Below are 26,330 nucleotides of genomic sequence, written 5' to 3'. Positions count from 1 at the left end.
GTAAAAATGAACTGGCCGGCCTCACAGTGGGAATCAGGAATAAATGTCTTACTGGCTGGCCTCACAGTGGGAATCAGGAATAAGTGTGTTACTGGCTGACCTGGCCGGCCTCACAGCGGGAATCAGGAATACGTGTCTTACTGGCTGGCCTCACAGTGGGAATCAGGAATAAGTGTCTTACTGGCTGGCCTCACAGTGGGAATCAGGAATAAGTGTCTTACTGGCTGAGCTGGCCGGCCTCACAGTGGGAATCAGGAATAAGTGTCTTACTGGCTGAGCTGGCCGGCCTCACAGTGGGAATCAGGAATAAGTGTCTTACTGGCTGGCCTCACAGTGGGAATCAGGAATAAGCGTCTTACTGGCTGAGCTGGCCGGCCTCACAGTGGGAATCAGGAATAAGTGTCTTACTGGCCGGCCTCACAGCGGGAATCAGGAATAAGCGTCTTACTGGCTGGCCTGGCCGGACTCACAGTGGGAATCAGGAATAAGTGTCTTACTGGCTGGCCTCACAGTGGGAAACAGGAATAAGTGTCTTACTGGCTGGCCTGGCCGGACTCACAGTGGGAATCAGGAATAAGTGTCTTACTGGCTGGCCTCACAGTGGGAATCAGGAATAAGTGTCTTACTGGCTGGCCTCACAGTGGGAATCAGGAATAAGTGTCCTACTGGCTGGCCTGGCCGGCCTCACAGTGGGAATCAGGAATAAGCATCTTGGACGTCCAGACGGTACGTACCTGTGTTCATGGTGTGGTCGTGGTCAGTGTGTGTGAGGGTGTCGTTGTGGACCGAGCCGTCCTGAGACAGGAAGTCTGATGGTTGAATCAGAGGAAACGGTTCCCTCTTCTCTGGAGAGGTGATGACGTAACCAAACGACGGCTGGAGAGAAGATACAACAACAGACTGGTCAAGTCAGAAGGGTGATGATCACAGTCTTAAACCCTCAGTGGTAGTCTCAAACATGGCTTCCCTACTGTCCCTACGCACCGCGGGCAGGTCTCCCAGACCGAAGCCTCGTATTCCTCAACTAAAAGAACACCAACCCTACTGTCCCTACACACCGCGGGCAGGTTTCCCGGACCGAAGCCTCGTATTCCTCAACTAAAAGGACACCAACCCTACTGTCTCTACGCACCGCGGGCATGTCTCCCGGACCAAAGCCTTGTATTCCTCAACTAAAAGGACACCAACCCTACTGTCCCTACGCACCACAGGCAGGTCTCCCAGACCGAAGCCTCGTATTCCTCAACTAAACGGACACCAACCCTACTGCCCCTACGCACCGCGGGCAGGTTTCCCAGACCGAAACCTCGTATTCCTGAACTAAAAGGACACCAACCCTACTGTCCCTACGCACCGCGGGCAGGTCTACCAGACCGAAGCCTCGTATTCCTGAACTAAACGGACTCCAACCCTACTGTCCCTACGCACCGCGGGCAGGTTTCCCAGACCGAAGCCTCGTATTCCTCAACTAAAAGGACACCAACCCTACTGTCCCTACGCACCGCGGGCAGGTTTCCCAGACCGAAGCCTCGTATTCCTCAACTAAAAGGACACCAACCCTACTGTCCCTACACACCGCGGGCAGGTTTCCCAGACCGAAGCCTCGTATTCCTCAACTAAAAGGACACCAACCCTACTGTCCCTACACACCGCGGGCAGGTTTCCCAGACCGAAGCCTCGTATTCCTCAACTAAAAGGACACCAACCCTACTGTCCCTACGCACCGCGGGCAGGTCTACCAGACCGAAGCCTCGTATTCCTCAACTAAACGGACTCCTCAACTAAAGGAGTGGCTCAGTTGGTAGAGCATGGCGCTTGCAACGCCAGGGTTGTGGGTTCATTCCCCACGGGGGGACCAGGATGAATATGTATGAACTCTCCAATTTGTAAGTCGCTCTGGATAAGAGCGTCAGCTAAATGACTTAAATGTAAATGTAAATGTAAACGGACTCCAAACCTACTGTCTCTACGCACCGCGGGCAGGTCTACCAGACCAAAGCCTCGTATTCCTCAACTAAAAGGACTCCAACCCTAAGAAACTACGTGAATAGTGAAAGAGTAGAGCAGTGGCTACAGAGCGGCGTCGATAGGACAATGAACAAGTCCCATACCCGTTTGACTGTATCGTCCTCCCGGTCGTCCCCTAGACAGCCCAGGGCCTCAGAGCGCTGCTGGAAGAAGGTCCCCAGAGACAGACGGAGGTAGCTCTGGTTCCCTCTGTCCAGCTCCTGGGACACCTGGCTGGCCCTCATCAGGATGTGGCTGCTGGCTGGGAGTCTCCAGGACGTGTCAGATAGGAGACCTGGGCTGGTGGAGGCAGGCTCCATCACCTCCTCCTGCATGAACTGGTTCTCCTTCTCAAACTCCTTCTGGTCCTCTATGATCTTCTCTATGGCGTTACCTGGAACACAATAAAACAGGATAACTGCAGCATACTGCTGATCTTCTCTATGGCGTTACCTGGAACACAATAAAACAGGATAACTGCAGCATACTGCTGATCTGTCTATGGTGTTACCTGGAACACAATAAAACAGGACAACTCCAGCCCACTGGTGATCTGTCTATGGTGTTACCAGGAACACAATAAAACAGGACAACTCCTGATCTGTCTATGGTGTTACCTGGAACACAATAAAACAGGACAACTCCAGCCCACTGGTGATCTGTCTATGGTGTTACCTGGAACACAATAAAACAGGACAACTGCTGATCTGTCTATGGCGTTACCTGGAACACAATAAAACAGGACAACTCCTGCACACTGGTGATCTGTCTATGGCGTTACCTGGAACACAATAAAACAGGACAACTCCTGATCTGTCTATGGTGTTACCTGGAACACAATAAAACAGGACAACTCCTGATCTGTCTATGGTGTTACCTGGAACACAATAAAACAGGACAACTCCAGCACACTGGTGATCTGTCTATGGTGTTACCTGGAACACAATAAAACAGGACAACTCCTGATCTGTCTATGGTGTTACCTGGAACACAATAAAACAGGACAACTCCTGATCTGTCTATGGTGTTACCTGGAACACAATAAAACAGGACAACTGGTGATCTGTCTATGGTGTTACCTGGAACACAATAAAACAGGACAACTCCTGATCTGTCTATGGTGTTACCTGGAACACAATAAAACAGGACAACTCCTGATCTGTCTATGGTGTTACCTGGAACACAATAAAACAGGACAACTCCTGATCTGTCTATGGTGTTACCTGGAACACAATAAAACAGGACAACTCCAGCACACTGGAGATTTGGACTCTTCCAACATTGAATGAAGCAGTAAGTCACGCTAGGCAGTGCTGTATCATGAATACAGTCACAGGTAAATGGGGTTCGGCCCGTCGACAACAGTGGAGGGTCAGTCACATATTAAACAATGATTACATATTTTCATTAAAAACGTTATTTTGATAAGTCATACAATTTCATTATTTCACAGGAAGAGATAGTTATTTTTTGGTAATGTTGCTACAGACGCAAACTAGTCGTTAATTATTTCAGCATAGTTGCTATGAAAAAGGACTGTTCATTCGTTCTATGCAGGCTGGATAGCGTTCTGGTCGCTTGCTAGCCACGCCATCTTCAGCTAACTCAGTCACTTCAAACATTTATTTCTTTACCTACCTATTGTTCACCTAATACCTTTTTTGCACTGTTGGTTAGAGCCTGTACGTAAGCATTTGACTGTAAGGTCTACACCTGTTGTATTCGGGGGACTTGACAAATACACTTTGATTTAATTCTGGAATGACAGGACACTAGGCTGCATTAGTTTGAGCTGGTTTTCTATTGACATTTACTTATAGAAGTCCATGATTATGACGTTGATGCGTGATTTCACCTGGCTCAGAGAAAGGTATGCTGGGAACCGTTCATGTCTGGTACTGAAGAGATCTACATTAAAGTGAAACATTGTTTCCGAGGTCAGAAAGGCAGACAGCTAGGCTGATACTAACCCCCCGGCTGTACCAAACGCTAGGCTAATACTAACCCCCCGGCTGTACCAAACGCTAGGCTGATACTAACCCCCCGGCTGTACCAAACGCTAGGCTGATACTAACCCCCCGGCTGTACCAAACGCTAGGCTGATACTAACCCCCCGGCTGTACCAAACTAAACACTAGGCTGATACTAACCCCCCGACTGTACCAAACTAAACGCTAGGCTGATACTAACCCCCCGGCTGTACCAAACTAAACGCTAGGCTGATACTATCCCCCCGGCTGTACCAAATTAAACGCTAGGCTGATACTAACCCCCCGGCTGTACCAAACTAAACGCTAGGCTGATACTAACCCCCCGGCTGTACCAAACTAAACGCTAGGCTGATACTAACCCCCCGGCTGTACCAAACGCTAGGCTGATACTAACCCCCCGGCTGTACCAAACACTAGGCTGATACTAACCCCCAGGGCTGTACCAAACGCTAGGCTGATACTAACCCTCCTGGCTGTACCAAACTAAACGCTAGGCTGATACTAACCCCCCGGCTGTACCAAACTAAACGCTAGGCTGATACTAACCCCCCGGCTGTACCAAACGCTAGGCTGATACTAACCCCCCGGCTGTACCAAACGCTAAGCTGATACTAACCCTCCCGGCTGTACCAAACTAAACGCTAGGCTGATACTAACCCTCCCGGCTGTACCAAACTAAACGCTAGGCTGATACTAACCCCCCGGCTGTACCAAACGCTAGGCTGATACTAACCCCCAGGGCTGTACCAAACGCTAGGCTGATACTAACCCTCCTGGCTGTACCAAACTAAACGCTAGGCTGATACTAACCCCCCGGCTGTACCAAACGCTAGGCTGATACTAACCCCCCGGCTGTACCAAACGCTAGGCTGATACTAACCCCCCGGCTGTACCAAACGCTAAGCTGATACTAACCCTCCCGGCTGTACCAAACTAAACGCTAGGCTGATACTAACCCTCCCGGCTGTACCAAACTAAACGCTAGGCTGATACTAACCTCCCCGGCTGTACCAAACTAAACGCTAGGCTGATACTAACCTCCCCGGCTGTACCAAACTAAACACTAGGCTGATACTAACCTCCCCGGCTGTACCAAACTAAACACTAGGCTGATACTAACCTCCCGGCTGTACCAAACTAAACACTAGGCTGATATTAACCCCCGGGCTGTACCAAACTAAACGCTAGGCTGATATACTAACCCTCCCGGCTGTACCAAACTAAACACTAGGCTGATACTAACCCCCCCGGCTGTACCAAACTAAACGCTAGGCTGATACTAACCCTCCCGGCTGTACCAAACTAAACGCTAGGCTGATACTAACCCCCCGGCTGTACCAAACTAAACGCTAGGCTGATACTAACCTCCCGGCTGTACCAAACTAAACACTAGGCTGATACTAACCCCCCGACTGTACCAAACTAAACGCTAGGCTGATACTAACCTCCCCGGCTGTACCAAACTAAACGCTAGGCTGATACTAACCCCCCGGCTGTACCAAACTAAACGCTAGGCTGATACTAACCTCCCGGCTGTACCAAACTAAACGCTAGGCTGATACTAACCCCCCGGCTGTACCAAACTAAACGCTAGGCTGATACTAACCTCCCGGCTGTACCAAACTAAACGCTAGGCTGATACTAACCTCCCGGCTGTACCAAACTAAACGCTAGGCTGATACTAACCCCCCGGCTGTACCAAACGCTAGGCTGATACTAACCCCCCGGCTGTACCAAACGCTAGGCTGATACTAACCCCCCGGCTGTACCAAACGCTAGGCTGATACTAACCCCCCGGCTGTACCAAACGCTAGGCTGATACTAACCCCCAGGGCTGTACCAAACGCTAGGCTGATACTAACCCTCCTGGCTGTACCAAACTAAACGCTAGGCTGATACTAACCCCCCGGCTGTACCAAACGCTAGGCTGATACTAACCCCCCGGCTGTACCAAACGCTAGGCTGATACTAACCCCCCGGCTGTACCAAACGCTAGGCTGATACTAACCCTCCCGGCTGTACTAAACGCTAGGCTGATACTAACCCTCCCGGCTGTACCAAACTAAACGCTAGGCTGATACTAACCCTCCCGGCTGTACCAAACTAAACGCTAGGCTGATACTAACCCCCCGGCTGTACCAAACTAAACACTAGGCTGATACTAACCTCCCCGGCTGTACCAAACTAAACACTAGGCTGATACTAACCTCCCCGGCTGTACCAAACTAAACACTAGGCTGATATTAACCCCCGGGCTGTACCAAACTAAACGCTAGGCTGATACTAACCCCCCTGCTGTACCAAACTAAACACTAGGCTGATACTAACCCTCCCGGATGTACCAAACTAAACGCTAGGCTGATACTAACCCCCCCGGCTGTACCAAACTAAACGCTAGGCTGATACTAACCCCCCCGGCTGTACCAAACTAAACGCTAGGCTGATACTAACCCCCCCGGCTGTACCAAACTAAACGCTAGGCTGATACTAACCCTCCCGGCTGTACCAAACTAAACGCTAGGCTGATATTAACCCCCGGGCTGTACCAAACTAAACGCTAGGCTGATACTAACCCCCAACTAAACGCTAGGCTGATACTAACCCCCCGGCTGTACCAAACACTAGGCTGATACTAACCCTCCCACGGTACCAAACTAAACACTAGGCTGATACTAACCTCCCGGCTGTACCAAACTAAACGCTAGGCTGATACTAACCACCCGGCTGTATCAAACTAAACGCTAGGCTGATACTAACCCCCCGGCTGTACCAAACTAAACGCTAGGCTGATACTAACCCCCCGGCTGTACCAAACTAAACGCTAGGCTGATACTAACCCCCCGGCTGTACCAAACTAAACACTAGGCTGATACTAACCTCCCGGCTGTACCAAACTAAACGCTAGGCTGATACTAACCCCCCGGCTGTACCTAACTAAACACTAGGCTGATACTAACCCCCCGGCTGTACCAAACTAAACGCTAGGCTGATACTAACCCCCAACTAAACGCTAGGCTGATACTAACCCCCCGGCTGTACCAAACACTAGGCTGATACTAACCCTCCCACGGTACCAAACTAAACACTAGGCTGATACTAACCTCCCGGCTGTACCAAACTAAACGCTAGGCTGATACTAACCACCCGGCTGTATCAAACTAAACGCTAGGCTGATACTAACCCCCCCGGCTGTACCAAACTAACCGCTAGGCTGATACTAACCCCCCGGCTGTACCAAACTAAACACTAGGCTGATACTAACCCTCCGGCTGTACCAAACTAAACGCTAGGCTGATACTAACCCCCCCGGCTATACCAAACTAAACGCTAGGCTGATACTAACCCCCCGGCTATACCAAACTAAACACTAGGCTGATACTAACCCCCCCGGCTGTACCAAACTAAACACTAGGCTGATACTAACCTCCCGGCTGTACCAAACTAAACGCTAGGCTGATACTAAACCCACGGCTGTACCAAACTAAACGCTAGGCTGATACTAACCCCCCCGGCTGTACCAAACTAAACACTAGGCTGATACTAACCCCCCCGGCTGTACCAAACTAAACGCTAGGCTGATACTAACCCTCCGGCTGTACCAAACTAAACGCTAGGCTGATATTAACCCCCGGCTGTACCAAACTAAACACTAGGCTGATACTAACCTCCCCGGCTGTACCAAACTAAACGCTAGGCTGATACTAACCCCCAACTAAATGCTAGGCTGATACTAACCTCCCGGCTGTACCAAACTAAACACTAGGCTGATACTAACCCCCCCACTGTACCAAACTAAACGCTAGGCTGATACTAACCCCCCCGGCTGTACCAAACTAAACGCTAGGCTGATATTAACCCCCGGCTGTACCAAACTAAACACTAGGCTGATACTAACCCCCCCACTGTACCAAACGCTAGGCTGATACTAACCCCCCCGGCTGTTCCAAACTAAACGCTAGGCTGATACTAACCTCCGGCTGTACCAAACTAAACACTAGGCTGATACTAACCCCCCCGGCTGTACCAAACTAAACACTAGGCTGATACTAACCCCCCGGCTGTACCAAACGCTAGGCTGATACTAACCCCCCGGCTGTACCAAACTAAACGCTAGGCTGATACTAACCCCCCGGCTGTACCAAACTAAACGCTAGGCTGATACTAACCCCCAACTAAACGCTCGGCTGATACTAACCCCCCGGCTGTACCAAACTAAACGCTAGGCTGATACTAACCCCACGGCTGTACCAAACTAAACACTAGGCTGATACTAACCCCCCGGCTGTACCAAACTAAACGCTAGGCTGATACTAACCCCCCCGGCTGTACCAAACTAAACGCTAGGCTGATACTAACCCTCCGGCTGTACCAAACTAAACGCTAGGCTGATACTAACCCCCCGGCTGTACCAAACTAAACGCTAGGCTGATACTAACCCCCCTGCTGTACCAAACTAGACGCTAGGCTGATACTAACCCTCCGGCTGTACCAAACTAAACACTAGGCTGATACTAACCCCCGGCTGTACCAAACTAAACGCTAGGCTGATACTAACCCTCCGGCTGTACCAAACTAAACGCTAGGCTGATACTAACCCCCCGGCTGTACCAAACGCTAGGCTGATACTAACCTCCCGGCTGTACCAAACTAAACACTAGGCTGATACTAACCCCCCACTGTACCAAACTAAACGCTAGGCTTATACTAACCCCCCCGGCTGTACCAAACTAAACGCTAGGCTGATACTAACCCCCCCCGGCTGTACCAAACTAAACGCTAGGCTGATACTAACCCTCCGGCTGTACCAAACTAAACGCTAGGCTGATACTAACCCCCCGGCTGTACCAATCTAAACGCTAGGCTGATACTAACCCCCCTGCTGTACCAAACTAGACGCTAGGCTGATACTAACCCTCCGGCTGTACCAAACTAAACACTAGGCTGATACTAACCCTCCGGCTGTACCAAACTAAACGCTAGGCTGATATTAACCCCCGGCTGTACCAAACTAAACACTAGGCTGATACTAACCTCCCCGGCTGTACCAAACTAAACGCTAGGCTGATACTAACCCCCAACTAAATGCTAGGCTGATACTAACCTCCCGGCTGTACCAAACTAAACACTAGGCTGATACTAACCCCCCCACTGTACCAAACTAAACGCTAGGCTGATACTAACCCCCCCGGCTGTACCAAACTAAACGCTAGGCTGATATTAACCCCCGGCTGTACCAAACTAAACACTAGGCTGATACTAACCCCCCCACTGTACCAAACGCTAGGCTGATACTAACCCCCCCGGCTGTTCCAAACTAAACGCTAGGCTGATACTAACCTCCGGCTGTACCAAACTAAACACTAGGCTGATACTAACCCCCCCGGCTGTACCAAACTAAACACTAGGCTGATACTAACCCCCCGGCTGTACCAAACGCTAGGCTGATACTAACCCCCCGGCTGTACCAAACTAAACGCTAGGCTGATACTAACCCCCCGGCTGTACCAAACTAAACGCTAGGCTGATACTAACCCCCAACTAAACGCTCGGCTGATACTAACCCCCCGGCTGTACCAAACTAAACGCTAGGCTGATACTAACCCCACGGCTGTACCAAACTAAACACTAGGCTGATACTAACCCCCCGGCTGTACCAAACTAAACGCTAGGCTGATACTAACCCCCCCGGCTGTACCAAACTAAACGCTAGGCTGATACTAACCCTCCGGCTGTACCAAACTAAACGCTAGGCTGATACTAACCCCCCGGCTGTACCAAACTAAACGCTAGGCTGATACTAACCCCCCTGCTGTACCAAACTAGACGCTAGGCTGATACTAACCCTCCGGCTGTACCAAACTAAACACTAGGCTGATACTAACCCCCGGCTGTACCAAACTAAACGCTAGGCTGATACTAACCCTCCGGCTGTACCAAACTAAACACTAGGCTGATACTAACCCCCCGGCTGTACCAAACGCTAGGCTGATACTAACCTCCCGGCTGTACCAAACTAAACACTAGGCTGATACTAACCCCCCACTGTACCAAACTAAACGCTAGGCTTATACTAACCCCCCCGGCTGTACCAAACTAAACGCTAGGCTGATACTAACCCCCCCCGGCTGTACCAAACTAAACGCTAGGCTGATACTAACCCTCCGGCTGTACCAAACTAAACGCTAGGCTGATACTAACCCCCCGGCTGTACCAATCTAAACGCTAGGCTGATACTAACCCCCCTGCTGTACCAAACTAGACGCTAGGCTGATACTAACCCTCCGGCTGTACCAAACTAAACACTAGGCTGATACTAACCCCCGGCTGTACCAAACGCTAGGCTGATACTAACCTCCCGGCTGTACCAAACTAAACACTAGGCTGATACTAACCCCCCACTGTACCAAACTAAACGCTAGGCTTATACTAACCCCCCCGGCTGTACCAAACTAAACGCTAGGCTGATACTAACAGCCGGAGGGGCTGTACCAAACTAAACACTAGGCTGATACTAACCCCACAGGCTGTACCAAACTAACCGCTAGGCTGATACTGTTTATTCAATCAGCATTCAGAATCCAAACAAGCAGTTTTAATAATGGATCGTCCGTACCGACGGTACGGTGTGGAACACCAACACCTAGTCATCATGACCAAAGGAACAACACACAAATCCCTATTTCCATTTTCAGCTAAAAACAACAGTTTGCCAATAACTTCTCTACTTACTGCCTGGAACGAAGTCCTCAGCCTGGAACTGGTCTGCTACCTCCGGCAGCTGGTGTCCATCCACCTCCTTCTCAAAGGACGAGTAGTAAGCCAGATCAGTCACCCACTTCCCTTCCTCGTTCTGGTAGACCACACTGTGAGAGGCTGGATCACACACACACACAGGGAGGACAATGAAACACACAGACCTCGTTCTGGTAGACCACACTGTGAGAGGCTGGATCACACACACACACAGGGAGGACAATGAAACACACAGACCTCGTTCTGGTAGACCACACTGTGAGAGGCTGGATCACAGACACACACAGGGAGGACAATGAAAACACACAGGCCTCGTTCTGGTAGACCACACAGAGGCTGGATCACACACACACACACACACACAGGAAGGACAATGAAACACACAGACCTCGTTCTGGTAGACCACACTATGAGAGGCTGGATCACACACACACACAGGAAGGACAATGAAACACACAGGCCTCGTTCTGGTAGACCACACTGTGATCCAGCCTCTCACAGACACACACACAGGAAGGACAATGAAACACAGACCTGATGGAGACCCCTGTTCTGTAAACTAGGGTACCAGTGAGGATTTACTACAGCTGGACAACTTGGTACAGCTGTTAAGTCATTACCAATAAAATCAGACAATTGTTTTCATGTCATCGCACTTTTCTGTCCATGAATTTATAGCAGTGTAAGTTGTTACATCATATATTAAGCATTAGTCAGTTAAATTAGATATTAAACATGACCCCTGTAAGGATCCTGGATCTAGTTGATTAGATATTAAACATGACCCCTGTAAGGATCCTGGATCTAGTTGATTAGATATTAAACATGACCCCTGTAAGGGTCCTGGATCTAGTTGCTACATCCGATATTAAACATGAACCCTGTAAGGATCCTGGATCTAGTTGATTAGATATTAAACATGACCCCTGTAAGGATCCTGGATCTAGTTGATTACATATGAAACATGACCCCTGTAAGGATCCTGGATCTAGTTGATTAGATATTAAACATGACCCCTGTAAGGATCCTGGATCTAGTTGATTAGATATTAAACATGGCCCCTGTAAGGATCCTGGATCTAGTTGATTAGATATTAAACACGTCCGCCCAGGGATCTGACCCGTCCGCCCAGGGATCTGACCCGTCCGCCCAGGGATCTGACCCGTCCGCCCAGGGATCTGACCCGTCCGCCCAGGGATCTGACCCGTCCGCCCAGGGATCTTATTTAACTAGGCAAGTCAGTTAAGAACAAATTCTTACTTACAATGACGGCCTGCCGTGTTCAGGGGCAGAAGAACAGATTTTTACCTTCCAGCAACCTTTCGGTTATTGGCCCAACGCTCTAACAACCAGGCCACCCGCCGCCCCCCACTACACGGGGAGCCGTTTGTACCGGACCACTACGCGGGGAGCCGTTTGTACCGGACCACTCCACGGGGAGCCGTTTGTACCGGACCACTACGCGGGGAGCCGTTTGTACCGGACCACTACGCGGGGAGCCGTTTGTACCGGACCACTACGCGGGGAGCCGTTTGTACCGGACCACTCCACGGGGAGCCGTTTGTACCGGACCACTACGCGGGGAGCCGTTTGTACCGGACCACTACGCGGGGAGCAGTTTGGGACTTACCCGGTTGGAAGTCCAGGTTATCAGGACAGTGGTTCCAGTCGCTGTCAGAGGAGTCCTCCTGGTGGAAGCTCTGAGAGAGGTACTTAGCCTCCAGAGAGGTGGAGAGAGTTTCCTTCTCACCCTGACTCGTGTCTGACAGGCCAGGAGGACCAGGAGGTGCAGAGGAGTCCCCACATGGACCTCCTCTTGGCCCCAGGGCAGCAGGCCTCCCCCTCCCCTCCTCCTCCTCATCATCACTAAGCGAAGGAAGCACCTGGTATAGAAGGGCAGCACTCACTAACACCGTATGATTTTTAAAATCTTTACCTTAATTTAACTAGGAGATGTTGGGATTCTTCAAATGTTTAAACCCGAGGGGCAGCATGTTCTAAATGTATTGGTGTGTAAGTGTACCTGAGAGAGGTGGAAGCTGCTCTGTGTGGTCTGGAGGTGAGAGGTCATGTCCTGGGGTCTCCAGTGTCCAGCACCAGTCCTCAGGTATATAGAGTCCAAGACACCGTGACCCTCCCCTGCCACCCCAGACTCTGTACTGTCCATGGCATCCTGCACAACCAAACCCCACACACATTAATGGAGGGGACAAGATTATACAAGTGTCTATGTTGTATGTAAAAGTATCACTGCCGGTGACACAGATGACCGTATTATGTCCGGTGACCGTATCACTGCCGGTAAATAGCACAGAACAGGGTAGTGGGCGGCCAGGAGTTTTTCCTGACAGCGTGACCTGACCCGGAGGAACTCCTGGCCTCTAGGTCCAACTCCTGCCACGTACAAAGTCTCAGTCCACACCGGTGTTGTAATGGAAAAATGGCCAACAGAAGACTCACCAGTGCCTCCTGTCTGTCTAAGGACATACTCCAGTTGACAGGGGACGTACTCTGGGGCCCAGAGCTGGTCTCTCCAGTCCCCACCGGCCCCACACGGTCCCCCATCAGGTCCTGGGCATTCTCTCCCGGCACGCTGGCCCCCAGGATCCCCAGCCCCCGCAGCACATCGTAGGTGGTCTGGGCCGAGGAGGAGGAGAGGGGTAGAGTGGACACGCCATCGCTCCCTCCGTCCTCACTCCCACTGCTCCCGTCGCCTCCTCCTCCTGGTGAAGAACAGATGACCGGTTAGCAACATCCACCCAGAGGTCAGCAACGTCCACCCAGAGGTCCGCAACGTCCACCCAGAGGTCCCCAACGTCCACCCAGAGGTCCCCAACGTCCACCCAGAGGTCCCCAACGTCCACCCAGAGGTCCCCAACGTCCACCCAGAGGTCCCCAACGTCCACCCAGAGGTCCCCAACGTCCACCCAGAGGTCCCCAACGTCCACCCAGAGGTCCCCAACGTCCACCCAGAGGTCCCCAACGTCCACCCAGAGATTAGCACGTTCATATAAGGAAATCAGTCAATTTAAATAAATTCAAGAGGACCTAATCTATGGATTTCACTAGGATATGCATCTGTTGGTCACAGATACATTAAAATAATAAAGGTAGGGGGCGTGGATCAGAAAACCAGTCAGTATCTGGTGTGATCACCATTTTCCTCATGCAGCGAGACACATCTCCTTCACATAGAGTTGATCAGGCTGTTGATTGGTCAGGCTGTTGATTGGTCAGTGATCAGGCTGTAGAATATTGTCCCATTCATCTTCAATGGCTGTGTGAAGTTGGTTGGATTTTTTGGCGGGAACTGGAACGCGCTGTCGTACACGTCGATACAGAGCATCCCAAACAAGCGCAACGGGTGACATGTCTGGTGAGTACGCAGGGCCATGGAAGAACTGGGACATCTTCAGCTTCCAGGAATTGTGTCCAGATCCTTGTGACATGGGGCTGTGTATTATCATGCTGAAACATGAGGCGATGGCGGCGGATGAATGGCACGACGATGGGCCTCAGGATCTCATCACTGTATTTCTGTGCATTCAAATTGCCATCGAAAAAACGCAATTGTGTTTGTTGTCTGTAACTTACGCCTGCCCAAGACCATAACCCCACCGCCGCCATGGGGCACTCTGTTCACAACGTTGACATCAGCAAACCACTCTCCCACACAACGCCATACACGTGGTCTGCGGTTATGAAGTTGGACGTACTGTCAAATTCTCTAAAATGGCGTTAGAGGTAGCTTATGATAGAGAAATTAACATTCAATTATCCGGCAACAGCTCGTGGAGATTTCTGCAGACAGCATGCCAATTGTAACCTTCCTCAAAATTTGAGACATCATGTTGGGTGAGAAAACTGCACATTTAAGAGTGGCCTTTTATTGTCCACAGCACAAGGTGCACCTGTGTAATGATCATGATGTTTTATCAGCTTGTTGATATGCCACATCTGTCAAGTGGATGGATTATCTTGGCAAAAGGAGAAATGCTCACTAACACGGATGTAAACAAATTTGTGCACAGAATTAGAGAGAAATAAGCTTGTTGTGAGTATGAAACATTTCTGGGATCTTTTATTTCAGCTCATGAAACATGGGACCAACACATTTCCTATTTTTGTTCAGTGTCTGTTACCTGTTACAGTGTTGATGACTTGGCCCTCCGCAGAGTATCTGTGTTCGTACCCAGTTAGAGGAGAGTTACGACCAGAGTAAGCTTCCTCGTCAGAGCTGCCTCCCTCCAGCCCAGGTCTGAAGCTGGGACGGTGGCTCTCTCCCACCTAACACAGACAGACATAACCCATGATCTCTGGTCTGACAGGATAAAACAGGGCTGTGTTCAGTAGGACTATTTGGGGAGAAAACATTTTGAAAACCAAACGTTAACATCAACTTATCAAATACTGATTGGTTTGAGACTGTTTTGTAACGTTGTTCAGCTTTGTGTTTTCTACTGAACAGGTCAGACAGAAGCAGTGAGATAGAGAAACAGACAGAGAGCGACATATCATACCAGCTGTCGGGAGGTGCTGGACAGCAGTAGTCTGTGTCTGGTAGAACTGTGTCCCCTAGCTGCCTCCAGCTCATCCTCAGTGTCCTCCTCATCACTACCAGGACACGAGTCCATCCCTGTAGCAGCCAGCCGCACGTCAGGCATCTGGAAACCCTCATGACAGGACAAACAATCCAATCTTAGTGAAACCAGGCTGAAATAGAACACCCGTATACTGTTTAGTTGGTACAGGAAGATGAATAAAGAATACTAGTTGTGAACAAGATTCATTGGCTGACAAGTGTATGACAGAGCTGCTCTTAGTCTCCATAAATAAGGTTTCAATATACCAGTGTTTTCCACTAGTACATAGGAATAGCCAACCAAATAGAAGACGTAGCCAACCAGGGCCTGCCGAGCCAGAGATGTAGCCAACCAGACCCCGCCCGAGCCAGAGACGTAGCCAACCAGACCCCGCCCGAGCCAGAGACGTAGCCAACCAGGCCCCGGCGAGCCAGAGACGTAGCCAACCAGGCCCCGGCGAGCCAGAGACGTAGCCAACCAGGCCCCGCGAGCCAGAGACGTAGCCAACCAGGCCCAACCGAGCCAGAGCCAACCAGGCCCAACCGAGCCAGAGACGGAGCCAACCAGGCCCAACCGAGCCAGAGACGAAGCCAACCAGGCCCCACCGAGCCAGAGACGTAGCCAACCAGGCCCCCCTGAGCCAGAGGTGGTCGAAATTTGTGGAATCTGGTACATTCTACTGCCTTGATTCGATCCAAAATACACACCAAATTATTCAATACTTTATCGAGTTTACCTCCCAGATTGGAAACATTTGTGGAATTGTATAGAAAGACATTACTTTAAAATTTAAATAAATTAACATGAATTCAGTGTATTGTTAGTTGTTTTGGATATATGATCAGGAATAAGAACATTAAAACTTTAACATTTAATCGATCTTCTTTGATATTGACCATAACCTGTTAAGGCTTTTCAACCTCGGCTCTGAATCCACAATATATCAATCTAATAGAACTCAGGGGCTTTTCTATAATGGAAGCTTCTCTAATGTAAAACGGTGTGGTGTACTGCAGGGCAGCTCTCTAGGACCTCTCCTCTTCTCTATTTTTACCAATGACCTGCCACTGGCATTAAAACAAAGCATGCTGATGATTCAATCATATATGCATCAGCAACCCCAGCTAATGAAGTCACTGAAACCCTTAACAAAGAGCTGCAATTTGTTTTGGAATGGGTGGCCAGTAATAAACTGGTACTCCTGGCTAAGAGTTGAGGAAAGTGACGGTCACTTCTTGTTTTTATAATAAACATTCATGTGTTGGAAATTCCAAATTGTTGGCATAGTCAACTTACACAGAGCACTGACAAACACACTTCCCAAAAGCTCTGTCAGCGAGATGCGGTAAGCTACACTGACGCTAAAGTGACGCTAACCGTGACCTTCTTCTTGTCTGACAAGCCCCGACATCCCAGGAAAAGAAACCTAGACAATCCTTGCTTTACTTGTCCAGATGTTTATTTATTATATCTTCATTTAACGAGGCAGGTCAGTTAAGAACACATTTTTTTTGTCAATCACAGCCCACCTAGTCAACACTGGCTCCTCAGCTGTCAATCAAAGCCCACCTAGTCAACACTGGCTGCTCAGCTGTCAATCAAAGCCCACCTAGTCAACACTGGCTGCTCAGCTGTCAATCACAGCCCACCTAGTCAACACTGGCTGCTCAGCTGTCAATCACAGCCCACCTAGTCAACACTGGCTGCTCAGCTGTCAATCAAAGCCCACCTAGTCAACACTGGCTGCTCAGCTGTCAATCACAGCCCACCTAGTCAACACTGGCTGCTCAGCTGTCAATCACAGCCCACCTAGTCAACACTGGCTGCTCAGCTGTCAACCACAGCCCACCTAGTCAACACTGGCTGCTCAGTTGCCAATCACAGCCCACCTAGTCAACACTGGCTCCTCATTTGTCAATCACAGCCCACCTAGTCAACACTGGCTGCTCAGCTGTCAATCACAGCCCACCTAGTCAACACTGGCTGCTCAGCTGTCAATCAAAGCCCACCTAGTCAACACTGGCTGCTCAGCTGTCAATCACAGCCCACCTAGTCAACACTGGCTGCTCAGCTGTCAATCACAGCCCACCTAGTCAACACTGGCTGCTCAGCTGTCAATCAAAGCCCACCTAGTCAACACTGGCTGCTCAGCTGTCAATCACAGCCCACCTAGTCAACACTGGCTGCTCAGCTGTCAATCACAGCCCACCTAGTCAACACTGGCTGCTCAGCTGTCAACCACAGCCCACCTAGTCAACACTGGCTGCTCAGTTGCCAATCACAGCCCACCTAGTCAACACTGGCTCCTCATTTGTCAATCACAGCCCACCTAGTCAACACTGGCTGCTCAGCTGTCAATCACAGCCCACCTAGTCAACACTGGCTGCTCAGCTGTCAATCACAGCCCACCTAGTCAACACTGGCTGCTCAGCTGTCAACCACAGCCCACCTAGTCAACACTGGCTGCTCAGCTGTCAATCACAGCCCACCTAGTCAACACTGGCTGCTCAGCTGTCAACCACAGCCCACCTAGTCAACACTGGCTGCTCAGTTGCCAATCACAGCCCACCTAGTCAACACTGGCTCCTCATTTGTCAATCACAGCCCACCTAGTCAACACTGGCTGCTCAGCTGTCAATCACAGCCCACCTAGTCAACACTGGCTGCTCAGCTGTCAATCACAGCCCACCTAGTCAACACTGGCTGCTCAGCTGTCAACCACAGCCCACCTAGTCAACACTGGCTGCTCAGTTGCCAATCACAGCCCACCTAGTCAACACTGGCTGCTCATTTGTCAATCACAGCCCACCTAGTCAACACTGGCTCCTCAGCTGTCAATCACAGCCCACCTAGTCAACACTGGCTGCTCATTTGTCAATCACAGCCCACCTAGTCAACACTGGCTGCTCAGCTGTCAATCACAGCCCACCTAGTCAACACTGGCTGCTCAGCTGTCAATCACAGCCCACCTAGTCAACACTGGCTGCTCAGCTGTCAATCACAGCACAGTAAATAGCCTACTATGCCCCACTACTCCGCATGTCTGGCTGCGAGAAACACTTAAATAAAATAAATGTGCCAAAAAAAACTCTAATTAGGCTCAGTGGAGGGTTTCAACTCATCGTTACCACTTACATTACGAGAGACGTGGAAATGACCTGGAAAGAAATTAGACTGCAACCAACAACAGCGCACACATATTGGACGAGGGACACAATGCGTTTTCCTGTCATCGCACGCTTTGTGACTGACAGGTGCCTGTCCTATCAACAGATCTCTAGAAGATGCTTGGCGCCTGTCCTATCAACAGATCTCTAGAAGATGCTTGGTGCCTGTCCTATCAACAGATCTCTAGAAGATGCTTGGTGCCTCTCCTATCAACAGATCTCTAGAAGATGCTTGGCGCCTGTCCTATCAACAGATCTCTAGAAGATGCTTGGTGCCTGTCCTATCAACAGATCTCTAGAAGATGCTTGGTGCCTGTCCTATCAACAGATCTCTAGAAGATGCTTGGTGCCTGTCCTATCAACAGATCTCTAGAAGATGCTTGGTGCCTGTCCTATCAACAGATCTCTAGAAGATGCTTGGTGCCTGTCCTATCAACAGATCTCTAGAAGATGCTTGGTGCCTGTCCTATCAACAGATCTCTAGAAGATGCTTGGTGCCTGTCCTATCAACAGATCTCTAGAAGATGCTTGGTGCCTGTCCTATCAACAGATCTCTAGAAGATGCTTGGTGCCTGTCCTATCAACAGATCTCTAGAAGATGCTTGGTGCCTGTCCTATCAACAGATCTCTAGAAGATGCTTGGTGCCTGTCCTATCAACAGATCTCTAGAAGATGCTTGGTGCCTGTCCTATCAACAGATCTCTAGAAGATGCTTGGTGCCTGTCCTATCAACAGATCTCTAGAAGATGCTTGGTGCCTGTCCTATCAACAGATCTCTAGAAGATGCTTGGTGCCTGTCCTATCAACAGATCTCTAGAAGATGCTTGGTGCCTGTCCTATCAACAGATCTCTAGAAGATGCTTGGTGCCTGTCCTATCAACAGATCTCTAGAAGATGCTTGGTGCCTGTCCTATCAACAGATCTCTAGAAGATGCTTGGTGCCTCTCCTATCAACAGATCTCTAGAAGATGCTTGGTGCCTGTCCTATCAACAGATCTCTAGAAGATGCTTGGTGCCTGTCCTATCAACAGATCTCTAGAAGATGCTTGGCGCCTGTCCTATCAACAGATCTCTAGAAGATGCTTGGTGCCTGTCCTATCAACAGATCTCTAGAAGATGCTTGGTGCCTCTCCTATCAACAGATCTCTAGAAGATGCTTGGTGCCTGTCCTATCAACAGATCTCTAGAAGATGCTTGGTGCCTGTCCTATCAACAGATCTCTAGAAGATGCTTGGTGCCTGTCCTATCAACAGATCTCTAGAAGATGCTTGGTGCCTCTCCTATCAACAGATCTCTAGAAGATGCTTGGTGCCTGTCCTATCAACAGATCTCTAGAAGATGCTTGGTGCCTGTCCTATCAACAGATCTCTAGAAGATGCTTGGTGCCTGTCCTATCAACAGATCTCTAGAAGATGCTTGGTGCCTGTCCTATCAACAGATCTCTAGAAGATGCTTGGCGCCTGTCCTATCAACAGATCTCTAGAAGATGCTTGGTGCCTGTCCTATCAACAGATCTCTAGAAGATGCTTGGTGCCTGTCCTATCAACAGATCTCTAGAAGATGCTTGGTGCCTGTCCTATCAACAGATCTCTAGAAGATGCTTGGCGCCTGTCCTATCAACAGATCTCTAGAAGATGCTTGGTGCCTGTCCTATCAACAGATCTCTAGAAGATGCTTGGCGCCTGTCCTATCAACAGATCTCTAGAAGATGCTTGGTGCCTCTCCTATCAACAGATCTCTAGAAGATGCTTGGTGCCTGTCCTATCAACAGATCTCTAGAAGATGCTTGGTGCCTGTCCTATCAACAGATCTCTAGAAGATGCTTGGCGCCTGTCCTATCAACAGATCTCTAGAAGATGCTTGGCGCCTGTCCTATCAACAGATCTCTAGAAGATGCTTGGTGCCTGTCCTATCAACAGATCTCTAGAAGATGCTTGGTGCCTGTCCTATCAACAGATCTCTAGAAGATGCTTGGCGCCTGTCCTATCAACAGATCTCTAGAAGATGCTTGGTGCCTGTCCTATCAACAGATCTCTAGAAGATGCTTGGTGCCTGTCCTATCAACAGATCTCTAGAAGATGCTTGGTGCCTGTCCTATCAACAGATCTCTAGAAGATGCTTGGTGCCTGTCCTATCAACAGATCTCTAGAAGATGCTTGGTGCCTGTCCTATCAACAGATCTCTAGAAGATGCTTGGTGCCTGTCCTATCAACAGATCTCTAGAAGATGCTTGGTGCCTGTCCTATCAACAGATCTCTAGAAGATGCTTGGCGCCTGTCCTATCAACAGATCTCTAGAAGATGCTTGGTGCCTGTCCTATCAACAGATCTCTAGAAGATGCTTGGCGCCTGTCCTATCAACAGATCTCTAGAAGATGCTTGGCGCCTGTCCTATCAACAGATCTCTAGAAGATGCTTGGTGCCTGTCCTATCAACAGATCTCTAGAAGATGCTTGGCGCCTGTCCTATCAACAGATCTCTAGAAGATGCTTGTCGTTCATTCTAGCGGGAGAGGGATTGACGGACTAGCGAATTCAAACTTTTATAAAAAAGTATCTTAGTTAATGAAGTGGAAAAAGTTACCGGCTGAAAATAAGTCTAACCGGCTGATTAGTCGATGCTAATGGACTGCCTGTCTGCCCGCCTGTGTGTCTGCCCGCCCGCCTGTGTGTCTGCCCGCCCGCCTGTGTGTCTGCCCGCCCGCCTGTGTGTCTGCCCGCCCGCCTGTGTGTCTGCCTGCCTGTCTGCCAGCCCGTCTGGAACGTAATACAAGTAATTGTGTCATGGAGGAGTTGTATCCACCTGATCATAGTCATCCAGGAACTGGTATCTGTTCTTCTGTGGTTCTGTGGAACTGGGCTGAAATGAATAGTATTGGTTGGCTGGCTGGTCCTGAAAATCAATACAATATTATTATGAATGAAGAAACAAACATAAAAATAACATGTGTCGAGACGAGGAGAAAGCAGAGGAGAGGAGACGGGAAGAAAGCAGGGGAAGAGAGGGGAGAAAGCAGGGGGAGAGAGGGGAGAAAGCAGGGGGAGAGAGGGGAGAAAGCAGGGGGAGAGAGGGGAGAAAGCAGGGGGAGAGAGGGGAGAAAGCAGGGGGAGAGAGGGGAGAAAGCAGGGGGAGAGAGGGGAGAAAGCAGGGGGAGAGAGGGGAGAAAGCAGGGGGAGAGAGGGGAGAAAGCAGGGGGAGAGAGGGGAGAAAGCAGGGGGAGAGAGGGGAGAAAGCAGGGGGAGAGAGGGGAGAAAGCAGGGGGAGAGAGGGGAGAAAGCAGGGGGAGAGAGGGGAGGAAGAGAGGAGACGGGGAGAAAGCAGACGGAGAGGAAACCTTACAGCCACAGGTATCTCCTGTCCCTCCACCCGTCCTCTCTGCATGGCAGGGCTAACCAGCTTGTTTAAGAACCGGTCCAGATCTTCATCCTGCAGGTCGTTCACGTCGATATCGTCATCTGGGGATCAAACAGACAAACAGCAATCATCAATAGAACAACAAACACAATACACAGCTATAACCCCCACCAGAGAGGTGTTCAGACAATACACAGCTATAACCCCCACCAGAGAGGTGTTCAGACACAATACACAGCTATAACCCCCACCAGAGAGGTGTTCAGACACAATACACAGCTATAACCCCCACCAGAGAGGTGTTCAGACCCAATACACAGCTATAACCCCCACCAGAGAGGTGTTCAGACACAAAACACAGCTATAACCCCCACCAGAGAGGTGTTCAGACCCAATACACAGCTATAACCCCCACCAGAGAGGTGTTCAGACACAAAACACAGCTATAACCCCCACCAGAGAGGTGTTCAGACCCAATACACAGCTATAACCCCCACCAGAGAGGTGTTCAGACACAAAACACAGCTATAACCCCCACCAGAGAGGTGTTCAGACCCAATACACAGCTATAACCCCCACCAGAGAGGTGTTCAGACACAATACACAGCTATAACCCCCACCAGAGAGGTGTTCAGACACAATACACAGCTATAACCCCCACCAGAGAGGTGTTCAGACCCAAAACAAAGCTATAACCCCCACCAGAGAGGTGTTCAGACACAAAACAAAGCTATAACCCCCACCAGAGAGGTGTTCAGACCCAATACACAGCTATAACCCCCACCAGAGAGGTGTTCAGACACAATACACAGCTATAACCCCCACCAGAGAGGTGTTCAGACACAATACACAGCTATAACCCCCACCAGAGAGGTGTTCAGACACAATACACAGCTATAACCCCCACCAGAGAGGTGTTCAGACACAATACACAGCTATAACCCCCACCAGAGAGGTGTTCAGACCCAATACACAGCTATAACCCCCACCAGAGAGGTGTTCAGACATAATACACAGCTATAACCCCCACCAGAGAGGTGTTCAGACACAATACACAGCTATAACCCCCCCCCCCCCCCCCCGAGAGGTGTCCAGACACAATACACAGCTATAACCCCCACCAGAGAGGTGTTCAGACACAATACACAGCTATAACCCCCATCAGAGAGGTGTTCAGAAAGGTGAACGTTCACATTGTTGTAGATAGAAATTAAATGCATAGAGCTGGCACAACTTCCTATTCCTTTTGACAATGCAAAGAAACCCATGTCTGTTCTACACTATCCATTTCTATGTGAATGGTCAGTAACGCTGCATCTTCCTGAATAAGCTTCATGTTGAGCTAGGACAGGGGTGGGGCCTCACCTGTGACATCACTGTTCATGCTGTCCATAGACATGAGCTTCTCATTGGCCAGGAAGCTGGAGACACTCCCACTGAAGCGGTCGCTGTCGGCTCCGTCACTTGCCAGACTCTGGTCGTCTACGGTGCCTGGGAGGGATCGGACCTGGATCCCAGAGACAGGATTACAACTACATTCTGGTATCATGTACCGGGCCCTAAAGGTCTGGACAGGGGGAGGGAGAGGTGGCTACCACCCATACTGGCCCCTAAAGGCCTGGACAGGGGGAGGGATCGGACCTGGATCCCAGAGACAGGATTACAACTACATTCTGGTATCATGTACCGGGCCCTAAAGGTCTGGACAGGGGGAGACTACCACCCATACTGGACCCTAAAGGCCTGGACAGGGGGAGGCTACCACCCATAGGGGAGACTACCACCCATACTGGACCCTAAAGGCCTGGACAGGGGGAGGCTACCACCCATACTGGACCCTTAAGGCCTGGACAGGGGGAAGGAGAGGAGGCTACCACCCATACTGGACCCTAAAGGTCTGGACAGGGGGAGGGAGAGGAGGCTACCACCCATACTGGACCCTAAAGGCCTGGACAGGGGGAGGGAGAGGTGGCTACCACCCATACTGGACCCTAAAGACCTGGACAGGGGGAGGAGAGGTGGCTACCACCCATACTGGACCCTAAGGGTCTGGACAGGGGGAGGCTACCACCCATACTGGACCCTAAAGGCCTGGACAGGGGGAGGCTACCACCCATACTGGACCCTAAAGGTCTGGACAGGAGGAGGCTACCACCCATACTGGACCCTAAAGGACTGGACAGGGGGAGGGAGAGGTGGCTACCACCCATACTGGACCCTAAAATCCTGGACAGGGGGAGGCTACCACCCATACTGAACCCTAAAGGCCTGGACAGGGGGAGGGAGAGGTGGCTACCACCCATACTGGACCCTAAAGGTCTGGATAGGGGGAGGCTACCACCCATACTGGACCCTAAAGACCTGGACAGGAGGAGGCTACCACCCATACTGGCCCCTAAAGGCCTGGACAGGGGGAGGGATCGGACCTGGATCCCAGAGACAGGATTACAACTACATTCTGGTATCATGTACCGGGCCCTAAAGGTCTGGACAGGGGGAGACTACCACCCATACTGGACCCTAAAGGCCTGGACAGGGGGAGGCTACCACCCATACTGGACCCTAAAGGCCTGGACAGGGGGAAGGAGAGGAGGCTACCACCCATACTGGACCCTAAAGGTCTGGACAGGGGGAGGGAGAGGAGGCTACCACCCATACTGGACCCGAAAGGCCTGGACAGGGGGAGGGAGAGGTGGCTACCACCCATACTGGACCCTAAAGACCTGGACAGGGGGAGGAGAGGTGGCTACCACCCATACTGGACCCTAAAGGTCTGGACAGGGGGAGGCTACCACCCATACTGGACCCTAAAGGCCTGGACAGGGGGAGGCTACCACCCATACTGGACCCTAAAGGTCTGGACAGGAGGAGGCTACCACCCATATTGGACCCTAAAGGACTGGACAGGGGGAGGGAGAGGTGGCTACCACCCATACTGGACCCTAAAATCCTGGACAGGGGGAGGCTACCACCCATACTGAACCCTAAAGGCCTGGACAGGGGGAGGGAGAGGTGGCTACCACCCATACTGGACCCTAAAGGTCTGGATAGGGGGAGGCTACCACCCATACTGGACCCTAAAGACCTGGACAGGAGGAGGCTACCACCCATACTGGACCCTAAAGGCCTGGACAGGGGGAGGGAGAGGTGGCTACCACCCATACTGGACCCTAAAGGTCTGGACAGGGGGAGGAGAGGTGGCTACCACCCATACTGGACCCTAAAGGCCTGGACAGGGGGAGGAGAGGTGGCTACCACCCATACTGGACCCTAAAGGCCTGGACAGGGGGAGGGAGAGGTGGCTACCACCCATACTGGGCCCTAAAGGCCTGGACAGGGGGAGGAGAGGTGGCTACCACCCATACTGGACCCTAAAGACCTGGACAGGGGGAGGCTACCACCCATACTGGACCCTAAAGGACTGGACAGGGGGAGGCTACCACCCATACTGGACCCTAAAGGCCTGGACAGGGGGAGGGAGAGGTGGCTACCACCCATACTGGACCCTAAAGGCCTGGACAGGGGCAAGGAGACCCCTCTAAAAGCGAGTGAGACAACATTGAGAGTGTGTGATACCTTTAGATCCATAAAGTCCCTATTAACCAGGTTGGTGAAGGCCAGCCGCCCCATAGAGAGATCTGATAGGGAGATGAGAAATTCAGTTAGTTGGTTTGTTAGCTAACATAGCACACCAGCCGGATGGACATACTGATCTATCAACTAGTGAAGGACAGAGACCAGCCTGATGGTGATCTATCAACTAGTGAAGGACGGAGACCAGCCTGATGGACATCACAGATCTATCAACTAGTGAAGAACGGAGACCAGCCTGATGGACATCACTGATCTATCAACTAGTGAAGGACGGAGACCAGCCTGATGGACATCACTGATCTATCAACTAGTGAAGGAGAGACCAGCCTGATGGACATCACTGATCTATCAACTAGTGAAGAACAGAGACCAGCCTGATGGACATCACTGATCTATCAACTAGTGAAGGACGGAGACCAGCCTGATGGACATCACTGATCTATCAACTAGTGAAGAACGGAGACCAGCCTGATGGACATCACAGATCTATCAACTAGTGAAGGACGGAGACCAGCCTGATGGACATCACTGATCTATCAACTAGTGAAGGACGGAGACCAGCCTGATGGACATCACTGATCTATCAACTAGTGAAGGAGAGACCAGCCTGATGGACATCACTGATCTATCAACTAGTGAAGGACGGAGACCAGCCTGATGGACATCACTGATCTATCAACTAGTGAAGGACGGAGACCAGCCTGATGGACATCACTGATCTATCAACTAGTGAAGGACGGAGACCAGCCTGATGGACATCACTGATCTATCAACTAGTGAAGGACGGAGACCAGCCTGATGGACATCACTGATCTATCAACTAGTGAAGAACAGAGACCAGCCTGATGGACATCACTGATCTATCAACTAGTGAAGAACGGA

General features: G+C 50.6%; 1 protein-coding gene across 7 annotated transcripts in view; it reads right to left on the bottom strand.

Annotated features, from left to right (window-relative positions):
- cep192 (centrosomal protein 192) overlaps nt 1-26,330 on the bottom strand; it is a 96,594-nt gene that overhangs the window by 65,372 nt on the left and 4,892 nt on the right. For 4 of the 7 annotated variants that reach the window (XM_071395624.1, XM_071395623.1, XM_071395617.1 and 1 more), the window contains exons 5-16: nt 25,431-25,492; nt 23,220-23,361; nt 21,840-21,955; nt 21,303-21,392; nt 15,272-15,424; nt 14,894-15,038; nt 13,212-13,474; nt 12,775-12,924; nt 12,382-12,634; nt 10,728-10,871; nt 2,112-2,401; nt 735-876 (exon numbers count right to left, since the gene is read on the bottom strand). In XM_071395624.1, coding sequence (XP_071251725.1) covers nt 735-876; nt 2,112-2,401; nt 10,728-10,871; nt 12,382-12,634; nt 12,775-12,924; nt 13,212-13,474; nt 14,894-15,038; nt 15,272-15,424; nt 21,303-21,392; nt 21,840-21,955; nt 23,220-23,361; nt 25,431-25,492 — 1,950 coding nt within the window. The remainder of the gene's footprint in view (nt 1-734; nt 877-2,111; nt 2,402-10,727; nt 10,872-12,381; nt 12,635-12,774; nt 12,925-13,211; nt 13,475-14,893; nt 15,039-15,271; nt 15,425-21,302; nt 21,393-21,839; nt 21,956-23,219; nt 23,362-25,430; nt 25,493-26,330) is intronic. The other 3 variants (XM_071395619.1, XM_071395620.1, XM_071395622.1) reach the window with 3 other exon arrangements.

This window comes from Salvelinus alpinus, chromosome 4, assembly GCF_045679555.1.
Source record: "Salvelinus alpinus chromosome 4, SLU_Salpinus.1, whole genome shotgun sequence".
NCBI classification, from domain to species: Eukaryota; Metazoa; Chordata; class Actinopteri; order Salmoniformes; family Salmonidae; genus Salvelinus; species Salvelinus alpinus.
Note: the sequence above shows the minus strand (reverse complement) of the source record. Positions and strands in the feature narration are given on the sequence as shown.